The sequence below is a fragment of the Nuphar pumila genome, chromosome 14 (assembly GCF_984573655.1).
Source record: "Nuphar pumila chromosome 14, dmNupPumi1.hap1.1, whole genome shotgun sequence".
In the NCBI taxonomy this organism is placed as follows: Eukaryota; Viridiplantae; Streptophyta; class Magnoliopsida; order Nymphaeales; family Nymphaeaceae; genus Nuphar; species Nuphar pumila.
The window spans coordinates 54,703,526-54,726,438 of NC_143262.1; the positions used below are offsets into that span (position 1 = coordinate 54,703,526).

General features: G+C 38.0%; 1 protein-coding gene across 3 annotated transcripts in view; it reads left to right on the top strand.

The window, feature by feature from the left end:
- The first annotated feature begins 801 nt into the window (after window positions 1-801).
- SS2 (starch synthase 2) overlaps window positions 802-22,913 on the top strand; it is a 119,725-nt gene continuing 97,613 nt past the window's right edge. The window contains exons 1-2 of one of the 3 annotated variants that reach the window (XM_089988183.1): window positions 802-972; window positions 1,190-1,661. In XM_089988183.1, the coding sequence (XP_089844309.1) occupies window positions 1,269-1,661 (393 nt within the window). In that variant the 5' untranslated portion in view covers window positions 802-972; window positions 1,190-1,268. The other 2 variants (XM_089988181.1, XM_089988182.1) reach the window with 2 other exon arrangements.

A 22,913-nucleotide genomic window follows, 5' to 3' on the forward strand; every position in this document is an offset into this window, starting at 1 on the left:
ATACTGAATCCCACTTAATTTGCCTAAGCAAATTCAGATTTGGAGTTAGATGGGAAAACACAATGCATGATTTACATGAATTTGGATTCAGATTGTTCATCAGATTTGGGTTTGGTTAGGCTTCAGATTCCAATCCGGATGTAAAACTGTAGTAAACCCAAATCTGAACATTAATTGGACACCAAATTGTTCTAGTGAATCTGACTACAGAGTTTTGGATTTGTCGGATATTGACCCAAATCTGATCCATAGGCATCCTTATACTGATGGAAAAGACCTTTACCAAACCTTGATTGACGTAGCCAGCTCTTATCTCTAACCAGATCCAATTTGTGGTTGAAACGTCAATCTTGAAGTAAGATTAAGAATTGGATGTGAAAGCCTAAAACCAAATCTGACCCTTCAATTAGTCAAAACATTGGTAAACCTGATTAAATGGGTTTTGGGATCTTATTGGCGATATTTAATCTTTATCGGTAGGCAAATTTTCACGTTTAAAAAGATAAAAAAACGAGTATTTAATTTAATATGCATGCATTAAACAAGTAAGTCAAAACAACAGCTAACCAACGTGGAGGAGAGGCGGTGTTGAGTAAAAAACCATCCCAAAATTTACGTTGCACAGACATTCATCATTGTACGTGTCCCAACATGGTTCTTTTGGCCTTTTACTTTTTCCAAGCTAAAAAGAAATACCAAAAAGCTGGACGACACAACCTTTCAGGTTTCATTTCTTTTCCTCTCATCTCATAAAACGAAAGGATCCATTTTAAAATAATATTTTTCATTCCCCACGTTTTCCGTTCGGTTCTGCCCTACACCTCATATATATATATTGTTTTCCTCTTTCTCTTGCTATTCTTTTTTCTTTCTCGTAATTTTTTTGTTACAGATTCTGATCTCCAATCTCTCTCTGCATCTGTTTCGGCCAATCCCTACCACAAATTTTCCATTTCTTAAGGTCCCCTTTAGGTAATGCCTCTGCTTCAACTCCTCCTGTGGGTCCTCTTCATCTGATCACCAGCAATTTTTCTTTTCCGCTTCTTTATTCTCCGCGCTCTTTTTCTTTTTTTCTGCTTTTCAACGTTTTGTATGTATTCCATGTTTTTCTTAATTATTCTTCCCTGTTTACTCTTTTTCTGAGATCTCATTACTCCCCTTTTCACCACCTTTTTCTCGGTTCTTGCAGACGATTCCCCACTTGGATTTTCTTTCTTTTCTCCCCTTTTGGATTCTGGATTTCCGATTGGTTGGGCATTATACCAAAGATGGTGAATCTGGGGAGCTTCTCTTTGGTTGAAAGAACGGACATTTCCATCCTTTCCACCCACCTTTCTTCATCGTTTCAATGCCATATTATTCATTGCCGGAGCCGAAGATGCATTAATTCCACCAAAAGTGTGGGCTTTGTAAGAGAAGCTAATGCGGGCATCTTGGGTGGGAAGGGTCTGCTGAGGGGTGTTTCTGCAAGATTGGATTATGGGTATTGCAAAGGGAAGCTAAGGAAAAGGAAGCCGTGGAACGGATGGCCTGGAGCGAAGGCAATGGAGAAAAGCCTTGGGGAAGAAGGAGACGATGAAGGCAGTGCGGATGAGGCGCTGCGTGCGACCATCGAGAAGAGCAAGAAGGTCTTAGCCATGCAGAACGACCTACTTAAGCAGGTAGAATTTTGCAGAGTTCTGTTGTTCCCTTTACATGTTTGATATTGGTCAGGTTATATATATATATATAAAATTGGGAACGAGTATATGTGCAGTTCGACCTTGGTAATTTAGTTAGTTTGGGTCTGTGTTTTCAACTTTTCATGTACTTGGCAGCATGTTATTAAGCGCTGTATGCCCAACAAGTATGTATGCAGACGATATGCTAACTATATTTTTGGACCCTGTTGTCTGGCCTGCATTATCTGTTTGTGCATTGGATTCTAAGAGGTTTAATTGGTCTAGCATTTTTCAGTTCTCATCTGTGAGGAAATACTCTGTTAGGTTATTTTGTCGATTATTGAGAGGATTGAATTACAGCATCTTTTCCTTGTATACTTCTAAATTTTGGCTAGTCATTTCCTTGCATCTGCTTTACTTGGCTGCACGCTGCATGTCAAAGAAACTTGTAACATTCTCTCTCCGTGTTAAAGATAAATGCCTCCTAATTCCTGAAATTCATGGGAGTATATTATTATGGCTATCTATACCAAATCTTATGGTTAATGATTAGGTTGGCCCTCCCTACTGCCGAGCTTGTGTAGCTCACCTTGAGGATGCACCAGAGTTACGGGAAGCGCCTAGCCTAGTGGGGAAGCGTGCTTCCCCGAAGTGCGAGCGTGGCACGGGAAGCGCTGATTTTTTTTTGGGAAGCACGCTTCCCCCCTTTTTTCATTTTCTTTTGTATTTTTATTTTTATTTTTCGCTTCCTAGGTCGCTTCCAGTTCGCGTCCTAGGTCTTTTCCGAGATGATTCTTGATTCGCTTTTAAATCGTCCCACGCTTCCCGCTTCCTAAAATTTTGAAAGTGCCAAGTTTTCCGCTTCTGCTTCCCATATCGCTTCCCGCTCCTGCTTCCTCGACTGGTAACCATGGGATGGACTCGTTTACTCATCAAAAGCAGGACTTTAGCTGCTTTCTATGGTAGAATAAAGAACACTATTTCCACTCTGACAATCCTACGGTGGGCATTGAGAGTTTGGGATTCAATTTGGTATCCGTCCTTTAAATTTTCACTGAAAATTGTCAACTACCACCTAGAGGTGGTAGCTGCTCATTCCAGGAATTATTGGCTTCCACTTTTCCAAATCCATAAATTCTCTCTGGCTACCAGACCCCATACGGAGCCTTAGTTCAGAAAGGTCATCTCTTTAGGTAGGAGGATGAAAGAAATTCTGTTGTTAAAAGTTACTGCCAGATAATCTTCAAAATGGTCAAAGCTATCTTAACGAGATTCTGAACTAGATGTTTTTCAAAGATGGTAATGTGAGTTTACTGCCGATCCTTGAAGTCAAATACTGCCTTGCAAATCAACTTTCCCTGGTTTTACATGAAACTTTAAAAGCAGTAGATTTTATTTTAGTGCATCTCATTTGTTTCTTCAAATTTGGTTGCAAAGTGCTGTGAAGTTTCACTATTCCACGATCTAGATATCTAACCTATTTCTTAGTATAAATCATTTCGCCATGTTATATATATATATCTATATATATATATATATATATATATATATATATATATATATATATATATATATATATATATATATATATATATATATATATATATATATATATATAGGCGTTAGCTATATCTTGCAAGGCAATTTCTTGCGACAATATAGTTTTAGTTGATAAATCTTGGGAAAAACTTGGCACTTAATTTTTTTTAAAAATAGCAGAAATAAATAAGAAAATAACTTTTTTAGATATGAAAATTCACATAATAAAAGACATAAGTAAAAAATATAAAAGAAGGAGAAAAACATATTTAAGATATAAAAAAGATGTAAAAAAGTAAAGTAACTGATAATATCATGATATTATTGCGATTTATATAAATTTCTGATATTTCAAAATATTGCAATATTTTGCCGTTAATATTGTTTTATAAATTTATAGTGATATTGTCAAAATATCGCCTATATGTATGACCTGGATTGTTGTTATGGGAGTTCCTTAAGCTTTGGAAGAAGTAAAAATTCATTCTTTGGAAAAGGCCTTTTTAAAAGCACTAACTAGGATTATGAGTCCGGACCCCTCTTGTGAGGATGTTTTTCAGGAGTGCAGGAAAATGATGCCATAGCTAGCACATTTGGCATAGTTAGCAGCTCCGTAAACCCCTGATGGCAATAATAATTTATTAAATAAAAGTGATAAATATACAACCAGTAATTGGAAAATAGAGGCAAACTTGTAACCAAGAGAGAATAATTGAAGAAAATCAAAATATGTTGGTAAGTTTATTGGATAAGCAAAATTTGACATCATCACCTTGAATAACCCATTTTACATGTTTTATTTTACATATTTCATTTTGTAGGTTTTCATCACTTTATATATCTATATCTATCTCTCTCTCTCTCTCTCTCTCTATATATATATATATATGAGAGAGAGAGAGAGAGAGAGAGAGAGAGAGAGAGAGAGAGAGAGAGAGAGAGAGAGAGAGAGAGAGAGAGAGAGAGAGATTGGCTACCCCCGAGTGTACTGTACACTCTGGTAGAAACACTCCATTCTTTCACATTTTGTTGTTTTTTTTTGGTGGATAAGCCCTATGGATATCATCTATATGGTTTCTTTAGTCAAAAATATGTTTTAAATTGTCCGAATGAATTGTATAAGCATGTGTTTTGTAGCCTACAAAAATTAAACTGTCCATAATGCACCAAAATTTCGTGGTTGAAAAAAATCATGTTTTAATGACGATTGAATTGAATTGAATTGTATAAGCATGTTTTTTGTAGCCTACAAAAATTCAACTGTCCATAATGTACCAAAATTTCATGGTTGACAAAATCACGTTTTTTTGTCAAAATCAATCGATTCAGAGTTCATTCTCTAATAAATGGACCATGCTGAATGCATCCATGAAGTTGGATTCATCAAATAAAACTTTCATCTATGAGATTTCGCTAGAGAGTACGGTACTCTAGAGTGTAGCCAATACACACACACACACACACACACACATATATATATATATATATATATATATATATATATATATATATGAAGTGATTAAAACCTACAAAGTGAAATATACTAATTGAAACATGCTAAATGGCTTTTTTGGGGTTTCTTCTGTTTCTTTTCTAATTTCCAACCATACATATGCAATCTACATGCTTGATTTCATGCAGATTGGCTCTTAGATCGTTCGATTCTAACAAACAGATAGGTTTTTATAGGGTTTGAAAAATCAACGGCTTGAAATATTTGTAAATTTTTTAGGCTTGAAAAAAAATTTCCTCAAGAAAAGACGATCCAGGTGCCGATTCCTAGCAAATCGACCATGCCAAACACATCTACAAGGTAAACTTGCAAAAAAAGTGCTAGAGAACCCTCTAAGGAATCACACACCTGTAGTTTTGATCTTCTATATCATTGCTGTAAGGAAGAGAAGGGAGGCGGTAGCCACGAGAAGCACGATTCTTAATCAATAAGAATCGTGCTCTATTCCTTGATATATATAATACACTGATCGGATCGGGTTTGAGATTCTTCAATCCAGACCCGATATTCCAGATATCATCTATCATGTGAGGTTACAAGGATACAAGTCCAAATCTCGACCCGTATGTACATATACATTCTTAATAGTCTCCCTCAAGTTGTGCATGGTTTCGTACCATGGACAACTTGTTCTTCAAAAACCAAAAGTGGACGCTGGTAAGTCCCTTAGTAAACAAATCCGCCACTTGATCAACCGTGGTATCATAAGCTGGCTCAACTTCTCTATCTTCGATCTTTTGCCGAATGAAGTGTTGATCAATCTCTATATGTTTGGTACGACTGTGATGAATGAGATTGAAAGCAATTTGTATGACACTTTGATTATCGCAAAGGAGATTGGTGGGCATAATAGATTCTCCGATCTTAGTCAAAAGATGTCCCAGCCATGTAGCTTCTGTTATAGCGGCCGCCACAGACCGGTACTCAGATTTTGTACTAGATTGTGCAATTGCACGTTGTTTCCTGCTACTCCACGCTATCAAGTTCCCATTCAGAAAAACACAAAATCCAGAAACCGATCGCCTGTCATCTGGATCTCCAGCCCAATCTGTATTTGTGTAAACATCTAATCGATGTCGCTCCCCTTTGGACTTGGACTGATGATAAACTAGACCATCTCCGAGAGTGCCTTTTAAATATTGAAGAATTCTCTTAACAACGTTCATATGCTCTGTTCGTGGATCATGCATGAATTGTGACACTTGGTTCACTGCATACACAATGTCTGGTCTGGTGAAGGTGAGGTATTGAAACATTTCAACGAGACTACGATATTGCTTAGAGTCTTTATATGATTCCCCATCTTGAGAGCTGAGCTTGTGGTTTAATACACTAGGAGTGGATAGTGGTTTACAATCTATCATGCCTGCCTTTTTCAACAGATCCAAGGTATATTTGTGTTGGGTTAATGAAAGAGATCCATTCTGTCTATCTACTTCAACTCCCAAGAAATAACGTAAGGCTCCCAAATCTTTCATCTTAAACTGTCGACTCAGTAAGTCCTTCGTGGCTTTTATATGTTCATCTGAATTCCCAGTAATAATAATGTCATCCACATATATAAGAATCAAGGTACGTACTTGACGATCACAAAAAATAAACAATGAATGATCGAGGTGAGAACAAATGAAACCGTATCGTTGAACTTCAAGGGAAAAACTGTCAAACCATGAATGAGAAGCCTGCTTTAACCCATAGATGACTTTTTATAGTTTGCAAACATGTGTGCTGGGGCTATATTCTGCATAACCAGAGGGTTGCTCCATATACACCTCTTCTTTTAGGCTACCATGCAGAAATGCATTTTTGACATTAAGTTGATTAAGAGTCCATCCATACTGAACCAACAAAGACAAAATTAATCGAATAGTTTCCATCTTGACCACATGACTAAAAGTCTCATCATAATCTTGCCCATATTCTTGAGTGAAACCTTTTGCCACCAACCTTGCCTTATAACGTTCAATAGATCCATCCTGTTTATACTTTATTTTATAGACCCATTTAGAGCCTACAACATTTTTGTCGGATGGTCTAGGAATAATCTCCCAAATTCCACACTCATGTAAAGCTTTTATTTCCTCATTCATGGCTTCAACCCATTTGAGTGACATACATGCTTGTAAAAAACTAATAGGTTCATTCTGTTTTTCAATCTGGGAGATGAACAACTGTAAGTCTGTAGAGAAGTTGTTATAACTAACCCATCTTTCAATAGGATGACGAATCCTCTCTGGCCTTCTAGGGTGCACATCGGTTCGCTGAGCATTGTCTTTATTTCGCCGTACATAGACAACTCCTTGAAACTTGGTAATATCTGAAACGATAGGCATAGTATCCTGCGTGGTCGACGTCTCTTCCCTTTGTGAACACACATCAGATTTATTCTGTTCAGTCGGTATTGTATGACATGAGGGAGCATCGTGGGTAGCCATTTGATCAAACACCTCAGCATCAAGCCACAGTTGATAACCTTCATCATTCACGCTGTGTTTTTCTACCCTTCCTGGGCTCTCAGTATGAGTCTCATCAAACACAACATTCCGTGAGACTTTGATGCGATTAGTAGTGAAATCGTAGCAGTGATAACCTTTGTATTGATCAGCATAACCAATGAACTTACACTTGCATGCCTTGTTTTGGAACTTGTCACGTTGGGAACTGTCAATATGAACATAACATATGCAACCAAACACTCGCAATTCATTATAATCAGGGTGAGTCCCAAAGAGTGTAAAATAAGGAAATTGATTCACAAGTAATTTCATTGGCAGTGGATTTATGATATACACAGCAGAATGAAAAGCTTTTGTCTACAAGCTTAAAGGGACGTGAGTGCCATGTATCATGCTCAATGTACTTTCAACAATGTGCCGATGTTTTCTTTTTGCCACACCATTTTGTTGCTGTATGTGCGAGCAAGATATTCGACGACTTATTCATTTATCCTGGAGAAATTGAGTAAATTCCTTTGATAGATACTTTCCCCCACCATCACATTGGAAATGTTGGATTTGAGATGAGAACTGACTACAAACTAACGCACAAACTAAGCGAAAAAGCTTGAACACTTCAGATTTGTGTTTCATAAAGTAGATCCAAGTATATCTGGAATAACTGTCGATAAAAGTGACATAATAGCGACTGCCCGATAAGGAAGATTGTGGGGCAGGTCCCAAAACATCAAAATAGACAATTTCAAAAGGCACAGAAGTTCTTTGATTTATTGAGTAAAATAGAAGAACATGACTCTTACATAAATGGCAACTGGAACAGAGGGAAATATCAGACTCAATACTCAAACTGGACTGTGGAACAAGTCCGCTATATTAAGACTGACTGGAGCGTTGTATCATTGTACCTATTATGGGTTTGGATCTGGACTCGAAATCCATGTATTTATTCTATTGTTTGTATTGTGTCTGGATCTAATGTAATATAATGTAATATCCAGACCCAATCTAATTTTAATATAAGTATAACATATAGGGCACGATCCTTTTTTGAGGATCGTACCACTCATTGCCACAGCCTCCTCTCTCACAGGCGTCTTCTCCCTTCTTTGCACCAACCCAGCGACGGTGGGCACAATCTTACATGGTATCAGAGCGGGTTCACATTTGATTTCAGTTCAAGGGTGTGAATCCGATTCCAGAAAGTAACTCGAGAGATTCATCTTTTGTTCCAGGTTAGTAAACCACGCAATTTTTTTTTTCGATTCTTTATTCAATCTTTGGGTTTTCAGATCTGTGTTAGTTCCAGATCTGATTTCGTTCCAGATCTGTTCTCGTCCCAAATATGAGTTCGTCTCTTCCTATTGCAAAAAAAAAAATTATTTATTTTTATCGATTCTTACATCTGATTTTTCAGATCTGCCTCTCTTCTCATTGATTCTTTATTTCCATTCCATCTTCTATTGTTCCGGACCTGATTTTGTTCCAGATCTGATTTTGTTCCAGATCTGAGTTCGTCTCTTCCTATTGCAAACACAAAAAAAAAAAATAATTCTTTTACCCCTTCATCGTTGCTCCTAGATCTGTCAGATCTGATTGGTGCATCTACCTTGCATTAACATCAATTCTGACTCTCCACGTCAGAACTCTCATCTTACAACATCTATTGAGTTTCGAACTCGTATACCCAATTTTGTCAAACCTGACGTTACATTTTGGAGTCTGCGATAATCTGTGGAGCTTCTGACCAGTACAAAAAGGTCGTGAACATCGATTTTTTCTCTAACTTGTGGGTCTGTCTTGTTGATATATTCCCCGTTCTTCAATTCCATTTACTCTTATTTCCTTCGTGGACTCTCCTTCTCTTCCATCTGGCTTCTTTGGCCAACTTATTTTCGAGAAACTCACCCACTCGAATTACTTAACTTGGAAGAGGCAAATATTGCCTTTTATTAGGAGTTTGGATCTCTCTGGATATCTTGATGGATCTGTCCTTACACCACCAGAGTTTGTTTTGCAAGAGGAGAGAGATGATAAAGGGGAGGTTTCCAACAAATTGGTTTGTAATTCAGAATTCACAGTATGGAGGAGAAATGATCAGGCGGTTGTGGCATATATTACTTCTACTCTTTCCCAAGAGGTATTAGTGGGCATTCCTGATGAATGCTTTGCTATGGAGCTATGACAGAGGTTGGCGCAAACCTATTCACAGATTTCAGAGGCCAGAATCCTACATTTGAAGAAAGAATTTCAGCTCTTAAAGAAGGAAACCTTGTCAGTCACAGAGTACATGAATAAAGTCAAGACCATCACTGATCAACTTGCCATGGTGGGTTGTGAAATTCCTGACAAAGAGAAAGTTCAACAGGCACTAAATGGTCTTGGATCTGATTATCACATGCTGGTTACATCCCTCCTATGTCTTCCTTCTTTACTAAGTTTTGAGGATCTTCGCGCGAAGCTATTACAATATGAAGTTACTATTCGAGGAGAAGAGATGCACTCCATCCACCATGATGTATTGGTTACAGGGATGATGTCAGGACGAAGACGTGGAGGCTTTCGAGGTGGACGTGGACAAGGAAGGAATAGTCAAGGAGGACGGGGATTATTGCCTACGCCCAACGTGTCACCTAATTCTTTCCCAGGGAATCAGAGCTCTAGAAACATACCGACATGTTTTCAATGCAACAAAAAGGGGCACATCAAAGCTAATTGTTGGTTCAATCCACAGAACAAGGGAAAATTCAATGGTGCAGGATTCTCTCACAGAGGAAGAATAGGAGAAGACTCGAAGGATGATGAAAAGGATAATGTGAAGAATCTTCTGATATCTGTTCTTTCAAGTTTGAGCTTCAAGCAGAATGTGCAAGGAACCTGGTACATTGATTCTGGGGCTGCAGCGCATGTGACAAGTGATGTCGGTAAGATTTTAAAACCTGTTCTTTATCGCAGAAAATTTCATATTAAAACTGGAGATGGTACTCTTCACTCTATATCTCACACTGGAAATGTTAACCTTTCCCTCCCTAATTCTTCTCTAAATTTGTCCAATGTCTATCATTCTCCAAGTATTGTCAAGAATATTGTCTCTGTCTCTAAACTTGTTGATGATACTAATTCTTCTGTTGAATTCACTTCTTCTATATGTGTTAAGGATCTTCTCACGAAGAAGACGCTCGTTGAAGGAGAACGATAAGGAAACATGTATATATTCAAGGAACTTTCTTCTTTTGTTCGTGGTGCTTCATCAAATTCATCCGTCGTTCAGCCAGTCCAGCGAGTGTCGTCTAAAGATTGTTTTAATTTATCTCAGTGTAATAAGCCAGAGATTTGGCATCGTCGTTTGGGTCATTGTAATGGTTCCTTCATTAAGAAACTTGTGTCGAGTGGACTTGTTCCAGAGTCTAGTCTGAGTGTTGAGTTTGATACTTCACTTTGTTCCAGTTGTCAAATGTGCAAGAGTCATGTTCTTCCTTTTAATTCAATAAATCAAAGAGCTTCAATACCTTTTGAAATTGTGTATTCTGATGTTTGGGGTCCTGCCCCACAATCTTCTTTATCTGATAGTCGTTATTACGTAACCTTTATTGATAGCTACTCCAGATATACTTGGATTTATTTTATGAAACATAAATCTGAAGTGTTCAAACTCTTTCATTCATTTTTCGCTTCAGTCTGTAATCAATTCTCATCTAAAATTCAGCATTTTCAATGTGATGGAGGAGGTGAGTATCTATCAAAGGAATTTATTGAATTTCTTCAAGATAATGGAATAAGTCGTCGTATATCTTGCCCACATACACCACAACAAAATGGTGTGGCGGAAAGAAAACATTGGCACATTGTAGAAAGTGCCTTGAGTATGTTGCATGACACTCGCATTCCCGTGAGTTTGTGGACTGAGTGTTAAATTATGTATATATAAATATATATATACATATACTTATATATATATACATTCGTATATATATAAGTATATATATGTATATATGTATATATACATAATATAGCCTTTTTTTATTTTGTATAAACCAAAAACCCGATAGGGGTGTTTTGGTAATTCCAAATGTACCTTTTTCTTTTTTACCTTTTTCTCTTTTTCCCCTTTTTCCTTTTTCTTTTTTATTTTTGTCTTTTACTTTTTGGAATCATAAAGAGGCCCCACCCATCTAGTCGTTGGGGCCCCAACAGTCATATTTATGACCGTTGGGGCTCCCAACGACTAGAAGGGAGCCCCCTTTATGGTTCCCCTTTAGTGCTTCCCTCCTCTATATAAAGAGGAGGTCCCCCCTTGTAAATGTATGGGTTTTTTACACCCTTCTCTTCCTTTCTTCAATAACATCCAACTTATGACTTTAAGTCATTTTCTATATTTGTGAGTTTTGTGTGTGCACATTGGGTGTTTGTGTTCTTGGTTCTAGTAGTCACTCTTAAAGAGTGACCTTTTGCTCTATTGGTGCTTCCGCCTCTTTTAATTACATGGTATCAGAGCTCGGTTGGTGATTGGGCTTTTCTTTTGTCACCTTGGAACGCGTGCCTCTCAAAGTTTTGAAGGAAGTATATTTGGTGCCGATGGAACGTGACTCTAGAGTGGAGCTTTCTTTTAAGCTAAATGGGTCCAACTATCTCATGTGGGCCTCCGCTATGGAAAATCATGTAAGAGGTAAGAAACTTTGGGGCTTTGTTATGGGAACTACTCCCGAACCCTCTCTTGTTCTTACAAAAATTGAAAATGAAGTTGAAAAAACTTTAGATGGCGATGAGCGCATCAAAGCCATTAATGAACATCAATCCAAAATTGAGGATTGGGAAAGTAACCATGCCAAAATTTTGGCATGGTTTATGAACAATGTAGACCTTAAAAATTGTGCTAATATTGCCAAATTTAGAAGGGCCAATGAAGCTTGGTTTTTCCTTAAGGGTATGTATACCCAAAAGGATCTTGCTCGACAATTTTTTTGTCAAGAAAAAACCCGTTCCACCAAACAAATGGATATGAGTGTCCGGGACTATTTTAGCTCTCTAACCCCTCTTTGGGATGAGCTTGCTCTTCTTGAGCCTAAATGGGTTGCTCCACAAGATATTGAGCTAAGAAGGGAACAAATTGAAAATGAGCACTTTTTTCAATTCCTTCATGGCCTTCGCCCGGAATTTGAACAAGTGAGGGCATCTCTTCTCCATAGAAGCAAAGCCCTTCCTATTGAAGATGCCCTTGCTGAGATATGTCAAGAAGAAACTCGACTTGGCATGAGCATTAGAAGTGATGAAGTTTTGGCCGTTACTAGGCCCGGATCGAATGTTAAAGCATATAGACCTCCCCACTTTAACAAAAATAACAATGGGCCTAGAAAGGGAATTATATGCCACTATTGTAATGAACCGGGGCACATTAGACCGGTTTGTCCAAAGCTCAAAGGAAAGGTTGCCGCGGTTGGAGAAAGTTCTCCAAAGAAGGAAGAAAGTACCAAAGAAGGAGATATCAAAGAAACTCTTAATCATATCTCCGAAGCTCTCCAACACCTTCTCAAGTCTTCTCCTTCAACATCCGGAGCCGCCATCGCCTACTCTTCATCACCTCCAAGTATGTGGATTCTAGACTCTGGTGCTTCTTTTCATATGACATCTCATAAAAACTCTCTTTCAAATGTTTCTTCTAAATCCATATCCTCCTATGTTTCAACGGTCGATGAAACGTCATTAAAAATTGAAAGTATTGGAACACTTGACTTCAAAAACTCTCAAAACTTTTTCGTTCCCAAAGTAAGAATCGTTCCAAAAATTAATTTAAATCTCTTTTCCGTTTCCCAAATCACTGATCATGGATGCCCAAGTCTCTTTCTCACCTAAAGATTGCACCGTGCAGGATCTCCAGTCAGGGAAGCTGATTGGGCAAGGCCATAGAAGGGGTGATCTCTATTTTATGGACTTTTCGACGCTTCCATCTAAGTCGTCTTGCAATCTTGTTAAAGACAAAAGTATTGGTATTTGGCATGAGAGACTTGGTCATCCAAATTTTGTAAAAATGTCTCTTTTCCCTTTTTTGAACAATACTTGTAAAGACAATCACATGACTTGTAAAGATTGCATTTTTGGGAAATCTAAAGCTACTCCGTTTCCTCAAAGAAGTTACTTTATCACTCGGCCATTTGAACTTGTTCATTCCGATGTATGGGGACCCTCCCCTATTTTATCTAAAGGAGGTTTTTCGTATTATGTGGTCTTTATTAATGACTTCACTCGATTTACATGGATATACTTCCTAAATCACAAATCCGAAGTCTTCTCCTTCTTTAAAGAATTTCATGCAATGGTTAAAAATCAATTTTTGGGAAATCTATCTATCCTTAGGTCCGATTCAGGAGGAGAATATATGTCTAATGATTTTCAAAGCTATTTAAAAGAAAATGGAATTTGTCATCAACGTTCTTGTCCCAACACTCCGCAACAAAATGATCTTGCGGAAAGAAAGCATAGGCACATAATAGAAACTACAAGAACATTATTGATTTCAAAAAATATCCCAAAATACTTTTGGGCCGAAGCGGTTCTAACTTCAACATATTTCATCAATAGAATCCCTTCATCCTCTTTGAAAAATCTTTCTCCATTTGATAAACTTTACAATATGTCTCCCGATTATAAAAGATTAAGAATTTTTGGATGTAAATGCTTTGTTTTAACTCGCAAAAATGATAAACTTTCTCCTAGGGCTATTAAATGTATTTTCTTGGGATATGGCGAAAAACAAAAAGGATATCGATGTTTTGACATACTTAAAAATAAACTTTATATCTCAAAAGATGTCACATTCCTTGAAGAAGAAAACGGGTTTTCGCATCAACCAAGTGAAAATGTTGACTATTCCTTCTTATTTGACTTGTTACCTCAAGAAAACATCATAGATGATCATGTTGATCCTAGTGAACCTCTTAATGAAGATCTTGTTGAACATCCAAATAATGATCAAAACTTAGAAGAAAATGCTTCAAGACAAATACAAGTCTACTCTAGAAGGCATGAAAGAAATCCTCCTTATGCCCTTGAAAGATTTTCTCAAAGTGAGTCGATAGAAGAAACCTCTCAAAGAAGATCAAATCGCATTCCCAAGATACCAAATAGATTTGTTTCTTATGACTCTTTTTCTCCTAACTATCGAGCATGCCTACTTGCTCTTCACTCCTTTCATGAACCATCTCATTACAATGATGGTAAACAATATGCTCATTGGAATGAAGCTATGGAACTTGAACTTAATGCCCTTAAAAAGGCGCAAACTTGGGAAATCATTGATCCTCCCAATGGCAAGAAACCCATTGGATGTAGATGGGTGTTTAAAGTTAAAACTAAGAGTGATGGCTCATTAGAAAGATATAAGGCTAGGTTGGTAGCCAAAGGATATGCCCAAGAGTATGGGGTAGACTATGATGAAACTTTTGCCCCAGTTGCTCGAATGACTAGTGTTCGAGCCCTTATTGCTATAGCTTCTGTTAAAAAATGGTCAATCTTTCAACTTGATGTTAAGAATGTCTTCTTGAATGGTAATTTAAATGAAGAAGTTTATATGGAACCGCCTCCAGGTATGAATTTAAATAGAAAAGTTTTAAAATTAAAAAAAGGCTTTATATGGACTTAAGCAAGCTCCTAAAGCTTGGTATGACAGGTTTAATAATGTATTAATCAATTTAGGTTTTTTATCTTGCTATACTGACACTGCACTTTTTGTTAAAAGGACAAGTGACTCCATTATTATGCTTATGCTGTATGTTGATGATATGATCATCACTGTGAATGATAAAAAGGGAGTAAATGATTTATGTTAAAAGATACTTTTGATATGTCTGATCTTGGTTATTTGAGATATTTTTTAGGAATTGAAGTGGCTTATTCCGCGCGAGGATACATCTTATCTCAAATGAAGTTAGCTGCAGAAATTTGTACCAAATCAGGAATATCTGATAAAAAGAAAGTTGAGACTCCCGAAGTTATCAATTCGAAACTAAGACTTGAAGATGGTGTTATTCTTGAAGATCCAACACCCTACCGTCAATTAATTGGATCCCTCACCTATCTATCCATTACCCGTCCAGACATTGCGCATGCAGTTCATGCAGCGAGCCAGTTCCAGCACGCACCTACTACGGTTCATATGGCGGCTGTAATGAGAATTGTGCGATATATCAAAAATACCATCTCTAAGGGACTCTTCTTATCCTCTTCCTCATCTCTTGAATTGACTGCTTTTACTGATGCTGACTGGGGAGGTAATCCCAATGATCGTATCTCAATTATGGGTCTGTGCATTTTTTTAGGTGAATCTCTCATCTCGTGGAAATGCAAGAAGCAGCAGAAGGTCTCATTATCATCTACAGAAGCTGAATATCGGGCTATGGCGATGACAACTATGGAAATTGTGTGGCTCATAAGTCTTCTTGGCGACATGGGCGTTCCCATTTCCACTCCCACCAAGCTCTGTTGTGATAACAAGAGTGCGATATACATTGCCAGCAATCACACCTTTCATGAGCGGACCAAGCATATCGAAATGGATTGTCATTATGTTCGAGACGAGTATCTCAAAGGGACCATCACATTGCCATATGTCACTTCAGAGTATCAACTGGCTGACTTCTTCACCAAGGCGCTCTCAACTCCACGATTCATGTTTCTTCTTGGCAAACTTTCGGTCTTCTCCCCGTAAAGTTTGAGGGGGCGTGTTAAATTATGTATATATAAATATATATACATATACTTATATATACATTCGTATATATATAAGTATATATACGTATATATGTATATATACATAATATAGCCTTTTTTTATTTTGTATAAACCAAAAACCCGATAGGGGTGTTTTGGTAATTCCAAATGTACATTTTTCTTTTTTACCGTTTTCTCTTTTTCCCCTTTTTCTTTTTTCTTTTTTCTTTTTGTCTTTTACTTTTTGGAATCATAAAGGGGCCCCACCCATCTAGTCGTTGGGGCCCCAACAGTCATATTTATGACCGTTGGGGCTCCCAACGACTAGAAGGGAGCCCCCTTTATGGTTCCCCTTTAGTGCTTCCCTCCTCTATATAAAGAGGAGGTTCCCCCTTGTAAATGTATGGTTTTTTTACACCCTTCTCTTCCTTTCTTCAATAACATCCAACTTATGACTTTAAGTCATTTTCTATATTTGTGAGTTTTGTGTGTGCACATTGGGTGTTTGTGTTCTTGGTTCTAGTAGTCACTCTTAAAGAGTGACTTTTTGCTCTATTGGTGCTTCCGCCTCTTTTCATTACACTGAGGCCTTCCACTCAGGTGTGTATATCATAAATCGTCTACCCATGACATTGCTAAAGAACCAATCCCCTTATTTTGCTCTTTTCGGGATTCAACCCGATTATAATGAGTTGCGAGTGTTTGGCTGTATATGTTACGTTCATATTGATAGCTCTCAACGAAATAAGTTTCAGGACAAGGCATGTGTGTGCAAGTTTGTGGGATATGCTGACCAATACAAAGGGTATCGATGCTATGACCTCATCACTCATCGCATCAGAGTCTCACGAAATGTTGTGTTTGATGAAACCATTGTTCAACACTCAGGAAGTGTAGATGGACACAACGAGGCCGTTGAGTGGTACCAGCCGTGGCTTGCCACTGAGTTGCTTAACCAGATAGAGACATATGATGCTTCCTCATGTCACACGCCACCTGTTGAACCGAGTGAGACCGGTATTGAACCTCAGATGGAAGAATTAAGAAATGTGCAGGTTCCTAGCATATCTACTTCAGATGCCGCAAAATTTCAAGGAATCGTCTATGTACGACGAAACAAGAATAATGATCAGCCAATTGATGTGCAGCCCAGACGAACTGAAAGAATTTGCCATCCTATTGAGAGATGAGTCAGTTATAACTTCTCTACAGATCTGCAATTATTTGTTTCTCAGATTGAAAAGCAAGATGAACCTGTCAGCTTCTCGGATGCATACATGTCAACCAAGTGGATTGAAGCCATGAATGAGGAGATAGAAGCCTTGCATGAATGTGGAACCTGGGAGATTGTCCCTAGACCCTCAAACAAAAATGTTGTAGGTTCTAAATGGGTCTATAAGATCAGGTACAAACCTGATGGATCCATTGAACGCTACAAGGCGAGACTTGTAGCCAAAGGCTTTATTAAAGAATATGGGCAAGACTATGATGAGACCTTTAGCTCAATGGTCAAGATGGGAACGATTCGATTAATTTTATCTTTGTCGGTTCAATATGGTTGGACTCTCAGTCAACTCGATGTCAAAAATGCATTTTTGCATGACAGTCTGAAAGAAGAAGTGTATATGGAGCAGCCCTCTGGTTATGCAAAATGCAGTCCCAACACTCATGTTTGTAAATTACGAAGAGCCATCTATGGGCTAAAGCAGGCCTCTCGTTCTTGGTTCGATAACTTCTCTGTCGAAGTTCAACGACATGGATTCATTCGATCTTATCTCGATAATTCCTTATTCATTTTTCGAGATCGTCAGGTCAATACTTTACTTCTCATATATGTAGATGATATTATTATCACTGGGAATTCTGATGAACATATAGAAGTTATAAAGACTCTCTTGAGTCGAAAGTTTAAGATGAAAGATTTGGGGGTTCTGCGTTATTTCTTGGGGGTTGAAGTAGACCGGCGGGATAGATATCTTTCGCTAACTCAACACAAATATACCTTGGATTTACTGGATAAGGCAGGTATGAAGGATTGTAAACCTCTGTTCACTCCTAGTGTATTGAATCATAAACTCAGTGCTCTAGATGGGGAGGCATATGGAGATCCCAGACAATATCGCAGCCTCGTGGGTATCTATGTCACATGGGTGCGGGTGCGGGGATTCAACACTTCCAAAAAACCCGGGTGCAGGGGTGTGGCAGGGGCAAAAATGTAAATATATATATATATATATATATATATATATATATATATATATATATATATATATATAGAAAGGGGTCGGGGGTTCCCCCGACGTGGGTCGGGGTTCAGTTTTTTTTGCTGGTGTGTTTGTTTGAAGACTTGTTACCCACGTTCTGCTTGTTGTGTACTTTAGCTCAACAGAACAAAATTGATGAACTGAAAGGATTGGCAATCTGATCGACCCAGCCTGCTGCACTCTGCTGATTGTCATGATTCAATCATGTTTGAAACTCCCTGGTCTTCACGAAAAAAAATATAAGCGAAAGGTTTGACGTGGTTTGTTGGAGAGAGAGTCTTCACCAGGCCTACGATGCCACAGCCACGCCACTGCCTAGGGTTCTTCAAATTTCATTTTATATACAGTTGCACACAGATGACAGCTAAAAGAAATTTATTGGATTTGACATGTGGAAAAGAGAGGTCTACACAAGGCTACGGCTAGAGCACCCATCTCGTCAGGAGAAAAGTGAATACTAATAGCCACCAAGGCTCTACTTTACCACCACCATTATCATTTATTATGGAGAGAGAAAATCCTTGACGAAAAAGGATTTAGTTGGTTGAAGCATAAAGACTTCAAAAGGCTCTTGAATTTTGGTTTTAATTTTTGAGGAAGATGGATCATCATTTCCAAGTTAACAGTATGTTTTCCAACGCTGTGAATTAATTGTTTGGAGGCAGGAATAGCATGGGATGCCAACAAAGCTCGGCAGATGCCGTGGACACAAGTGCCCCTTTATAAAACAAGAGCAGCAACAACAAGCAACTGTCCAATTTTTTTTTTTTAAAAATTCTGCAGCCCATTTCGTAGGGCAAATTTTTTTTTTAAAAAATCCAAACAAAAATGGACCAAAATGACCCTGGGTGCAGTCAACGCACCCAGTATCGGGTTGACCGCACCCGCACCCGCACCCGCACCCGCACCCGCGTCGAGTTGCGTCGACGCGGGTGCGGCACCCTTCTAGCCGAATCCCTGTGACATAGATGGGTATGCTTCAATATCTCACTTTCACTAGACCTGATATTATATATGCAATGAATCAAGTTTCGCAATTCATGCATGATCCACGCACAAAACATATGAATGCTATCAAGAGAATTCTTCGGTACTTAAAGGGAACACTTGGGGATGACTTAGTTTATCATCAATCTAAGACCAAAGGAGAGCAACATTAGACTAATTGTGTATGCAGATGCTGATTGGGCTAGAGATCCAGATGACAGAAGGTCAGTGACTGGCTATTGTGTTTTTATTGATGGAAACTTAATAGCATGGAGTAGCAAGAAACAACGTGCAGTTGCACGATCCAGTACAGAGGCTGAGTATAGGTCTATGGCAGCAGCTACAATAGAGGTTACATAGCTGAGACATCTGTTGGTAGAATTAGGAGAAACCATTCTACCCACTACTCTTTTGTGTGATAATCAGAGTGCCATCCAGATTTCCTTCAATCCTATTCATCACAGCCGTACAAAGCATATAGAGATTGATCAACATTTTATTCGGCAAAAAGTAGAAGACAGGGAAGTTGAACCTGCTTATATTGGGACGGTTGATCAGGTGACAGATTTGTTCACTAAAGGTCTTACCAACATACAATTTTGGTTCTTAAAGAGAAAGTTGTCTATGGTGCATGACCATGCACAACTTGAGAGAGGATATTAAGACTGACTGGATCGTTGTATCATTGTACCTATTATGGGTTTGGATCTGGACCCGAAATCCATGTATTTATTCTATTGTTTGTATTGGGTCCGGATCTAATGTAATATAATGTAATATCCAAACCCAATCTAATTTTAATATAAGTATAACATATAGGGCACAATCCTTTTTTAAGGATCGTACCACTCATTGCCGCAACCTCATTCTCTCTCACAGGCGTCTTCTCCTTTCTTTGCACCAACCCAGCGACGGTGGGCACAATCTTACACACTAGACACAAGTTTCTCAATGAATGAACAATTACAATGACCCAAACGACGATGCTAGATTTCTGACTTATTATATCGAGACAGACTAAAACAATTTTTAAATGACACTGGCTGAACTGGCTGTGGATTTATTGGAGCAGCACGAGCAGAAAGAGACTCCTTGAGGACATACATATTTTCTTGTTCTCCTTCAACGAGCGTCTTCTTCGTGAGAAGATCCTTGACACATACAAAATGAGTAAATTCAACACAAGAATTAGTATCATCGATAAGTTTAGAAACATAAATAATATTTTTAACAATATTGGGTGAGTGATAAACATCAGATAAAAGAAGATAAAAGAAGTGAAGAATTGGGGAGTGGAAGAGAAATGTTTCCAACATGGGATATAGGGTGGAGGGCACCATCTCCAGTTTTAATACTAAATTTACCACGATAAGGAATGAGTTGTGAAATCTTACCAACGTCACTTGTCATATGTGCAACAACCCCAGAGTCAATGTACCAAGTCACCTGCTCAGTTTGCTTGAAACTTAACTCGAAAAGGGCAGAAATCAAGAGGTTCTTCACATTCTCCTTTTCATCCCTTGCTTGTCCTCTAGTGGAAGGCCAAACACCACCAAATTTGCCTCTGTTTTGTGGATTATGCTAGCAATTTGCCTTAATGTGCCTTTTTTTATTACATTGAAAACACATTGGTATCTGTCTAAAAGATTGGTTAGCTGAGAATGAGTTGGGTGACATGTTAGGCATGGGAAGTAATCCACAACCTCCTTGATTACCTCTTCCCTGTTCTCGTCCACCTTGAAAGCGTCCACGACCACGTCCTGCCACCGTGCCTGTGACAAGGACCTCATGATTGCTGGAATTGGAAGTCAACTCCTCACCTCTAATAGTAACTTCATACTGCAGGAGTTTCGCCTTCAAATCATCAAAGTTAGGCAATGAAGGAAGGCATAGAAAAGAGGTGACCAACATGTGATAGTCAGATCCAAGACCATTCAGTGCCTGTTGAACTTTCTCTTTGTCCAGAATAACACATCCCACCATCGCTAATTGGTCTGTGATGCTCTTGACTTTGTTTATGTATTCTATAACCGATAAATTCTCTTTCTTTAAGAGCTGAAACTCTCTCTTTAAATGAAGAATCTTAGCCTCATAAATCTGTGAATTGGTCTGCTCTAGTATCTCCCACAGTTCTTTAGCTGAACATTCATCTGGAATGGCCACTAATACTTATTGAGAAAGTGTAGAGGTAATGTAAGCCACAATCGCCTGATCTTTTCTTTTCCATGCTGTAAATTTTGGATTGCTAACTAGTTTATTAGAAACCTCCCCTTTATCATCTTGCTCTTCCTGCAGGAGGAACTCGGAAGGTGCATGAATCGTTCTATCGAGGTGACCAGAGAGGTCCAAACTACGAATAAAAGGCAAAATTTGCCTCTTTCAGGTCAAGAAATGAGAGGTATTCAATTTCTTAGATATGAGTTGACCAAGAAAACTGGACGGAAGTGATGGAGAATTCATAAAAAAAATAAATGAACAAGTTGACTAAAGAAAAGAATGAGAAAACACGAGTTGATGAAAAGGAAAGGATTGATTAAGAGATAAAGAGAAAAAAACTTTGGTTCAATTCCTCAACAATTCATTGACCCAGCAATACAAGCCTGTCCGGCCACTTTTTTTTTTTTGACAGTCGTGCTGTAGTTCTTCAGACAGACTTGGCAGAAGTCATGATTTTGCAAGGTTGAAAGTCTTAGAAATGGAACGATTGCAAGTCTAATATGAAAATATCAACTTGTGCTTTGAGTTTTTTTTAAAAAATGATCCAACAATGTAGGTAAGAAAAAGAACAAATATGTTTTAGTCTGAAAAAGAACATATGTAAAACAAGAGCAGAAGAATAATCAGAATTTAGAAAACTGATCGTATATGATCAGATTCAATTTTAATGTTGTGAATAAAGGGGAAAATCGATTTGCCGCAAGCAGATCTAATTCAATCTGCCTTCAGACGATAAGAGCTGATCAGAATGATCAGATCCGACGAAGAGAAGAGATTTGGGTGGCGATCGAGATTCAAAAAAAATAAAATCAAATAACGTGACCTGAATCGATATTGGAAAAAGAAAAACCTTTTGAAGAAAAAAAAGGAGAACAAATCTGATCAGACACGATCAGATTTATATTGACGTTGAAAGGAGAAAGAATGGCTGAAAGGAAAATGACCCAATATGATCAAATCGATTTTTTTTGAGAAATGAAAAAAATAGAATCTGATTTAGAACAAGAGAGAAAAAGGAGGAAACCGACCTAATCGTTAGGCTTCAACCTGCTTTGATACCATCTAAGGAATCACACACCTGTAGTTTTGATCTTCTATATCACTGCTGTAAGGAAGAGAAGGGAGGAGGTAGCCACGAGAAGCACAATTCTCAATCAATAAGAATCATGCCGTATTCCTTGATATATATAATACACTGGATTCTTCAATCCAGACCCGATATTCCAGATATCATCTATCATGTGAGGTTACAAGGATACGGGTCCAAATCTGGACCCGTATGTACATATACATTCTTAATAAACCCATTTTAACCCATTTAACATATTGCATGTTCTAGGTTTTCATCACTCTTATTACATGTATGTTTATATGTATACGTGTATGTATGTGTGTATATATAAGTTACCACAGTTCTAACCATTCTGGATGTAAAAATATCCCCATACTTTTAGATTATTCTGGAAATCCCTTTGTTTCAATATACACAGATACCAGCAGTATGTTGAAAATATTGCAGTCAATTAACTAACAATTTAAAAGGTGAAACCAGTGTTGTGAAAAGCGTTGAGGCGTA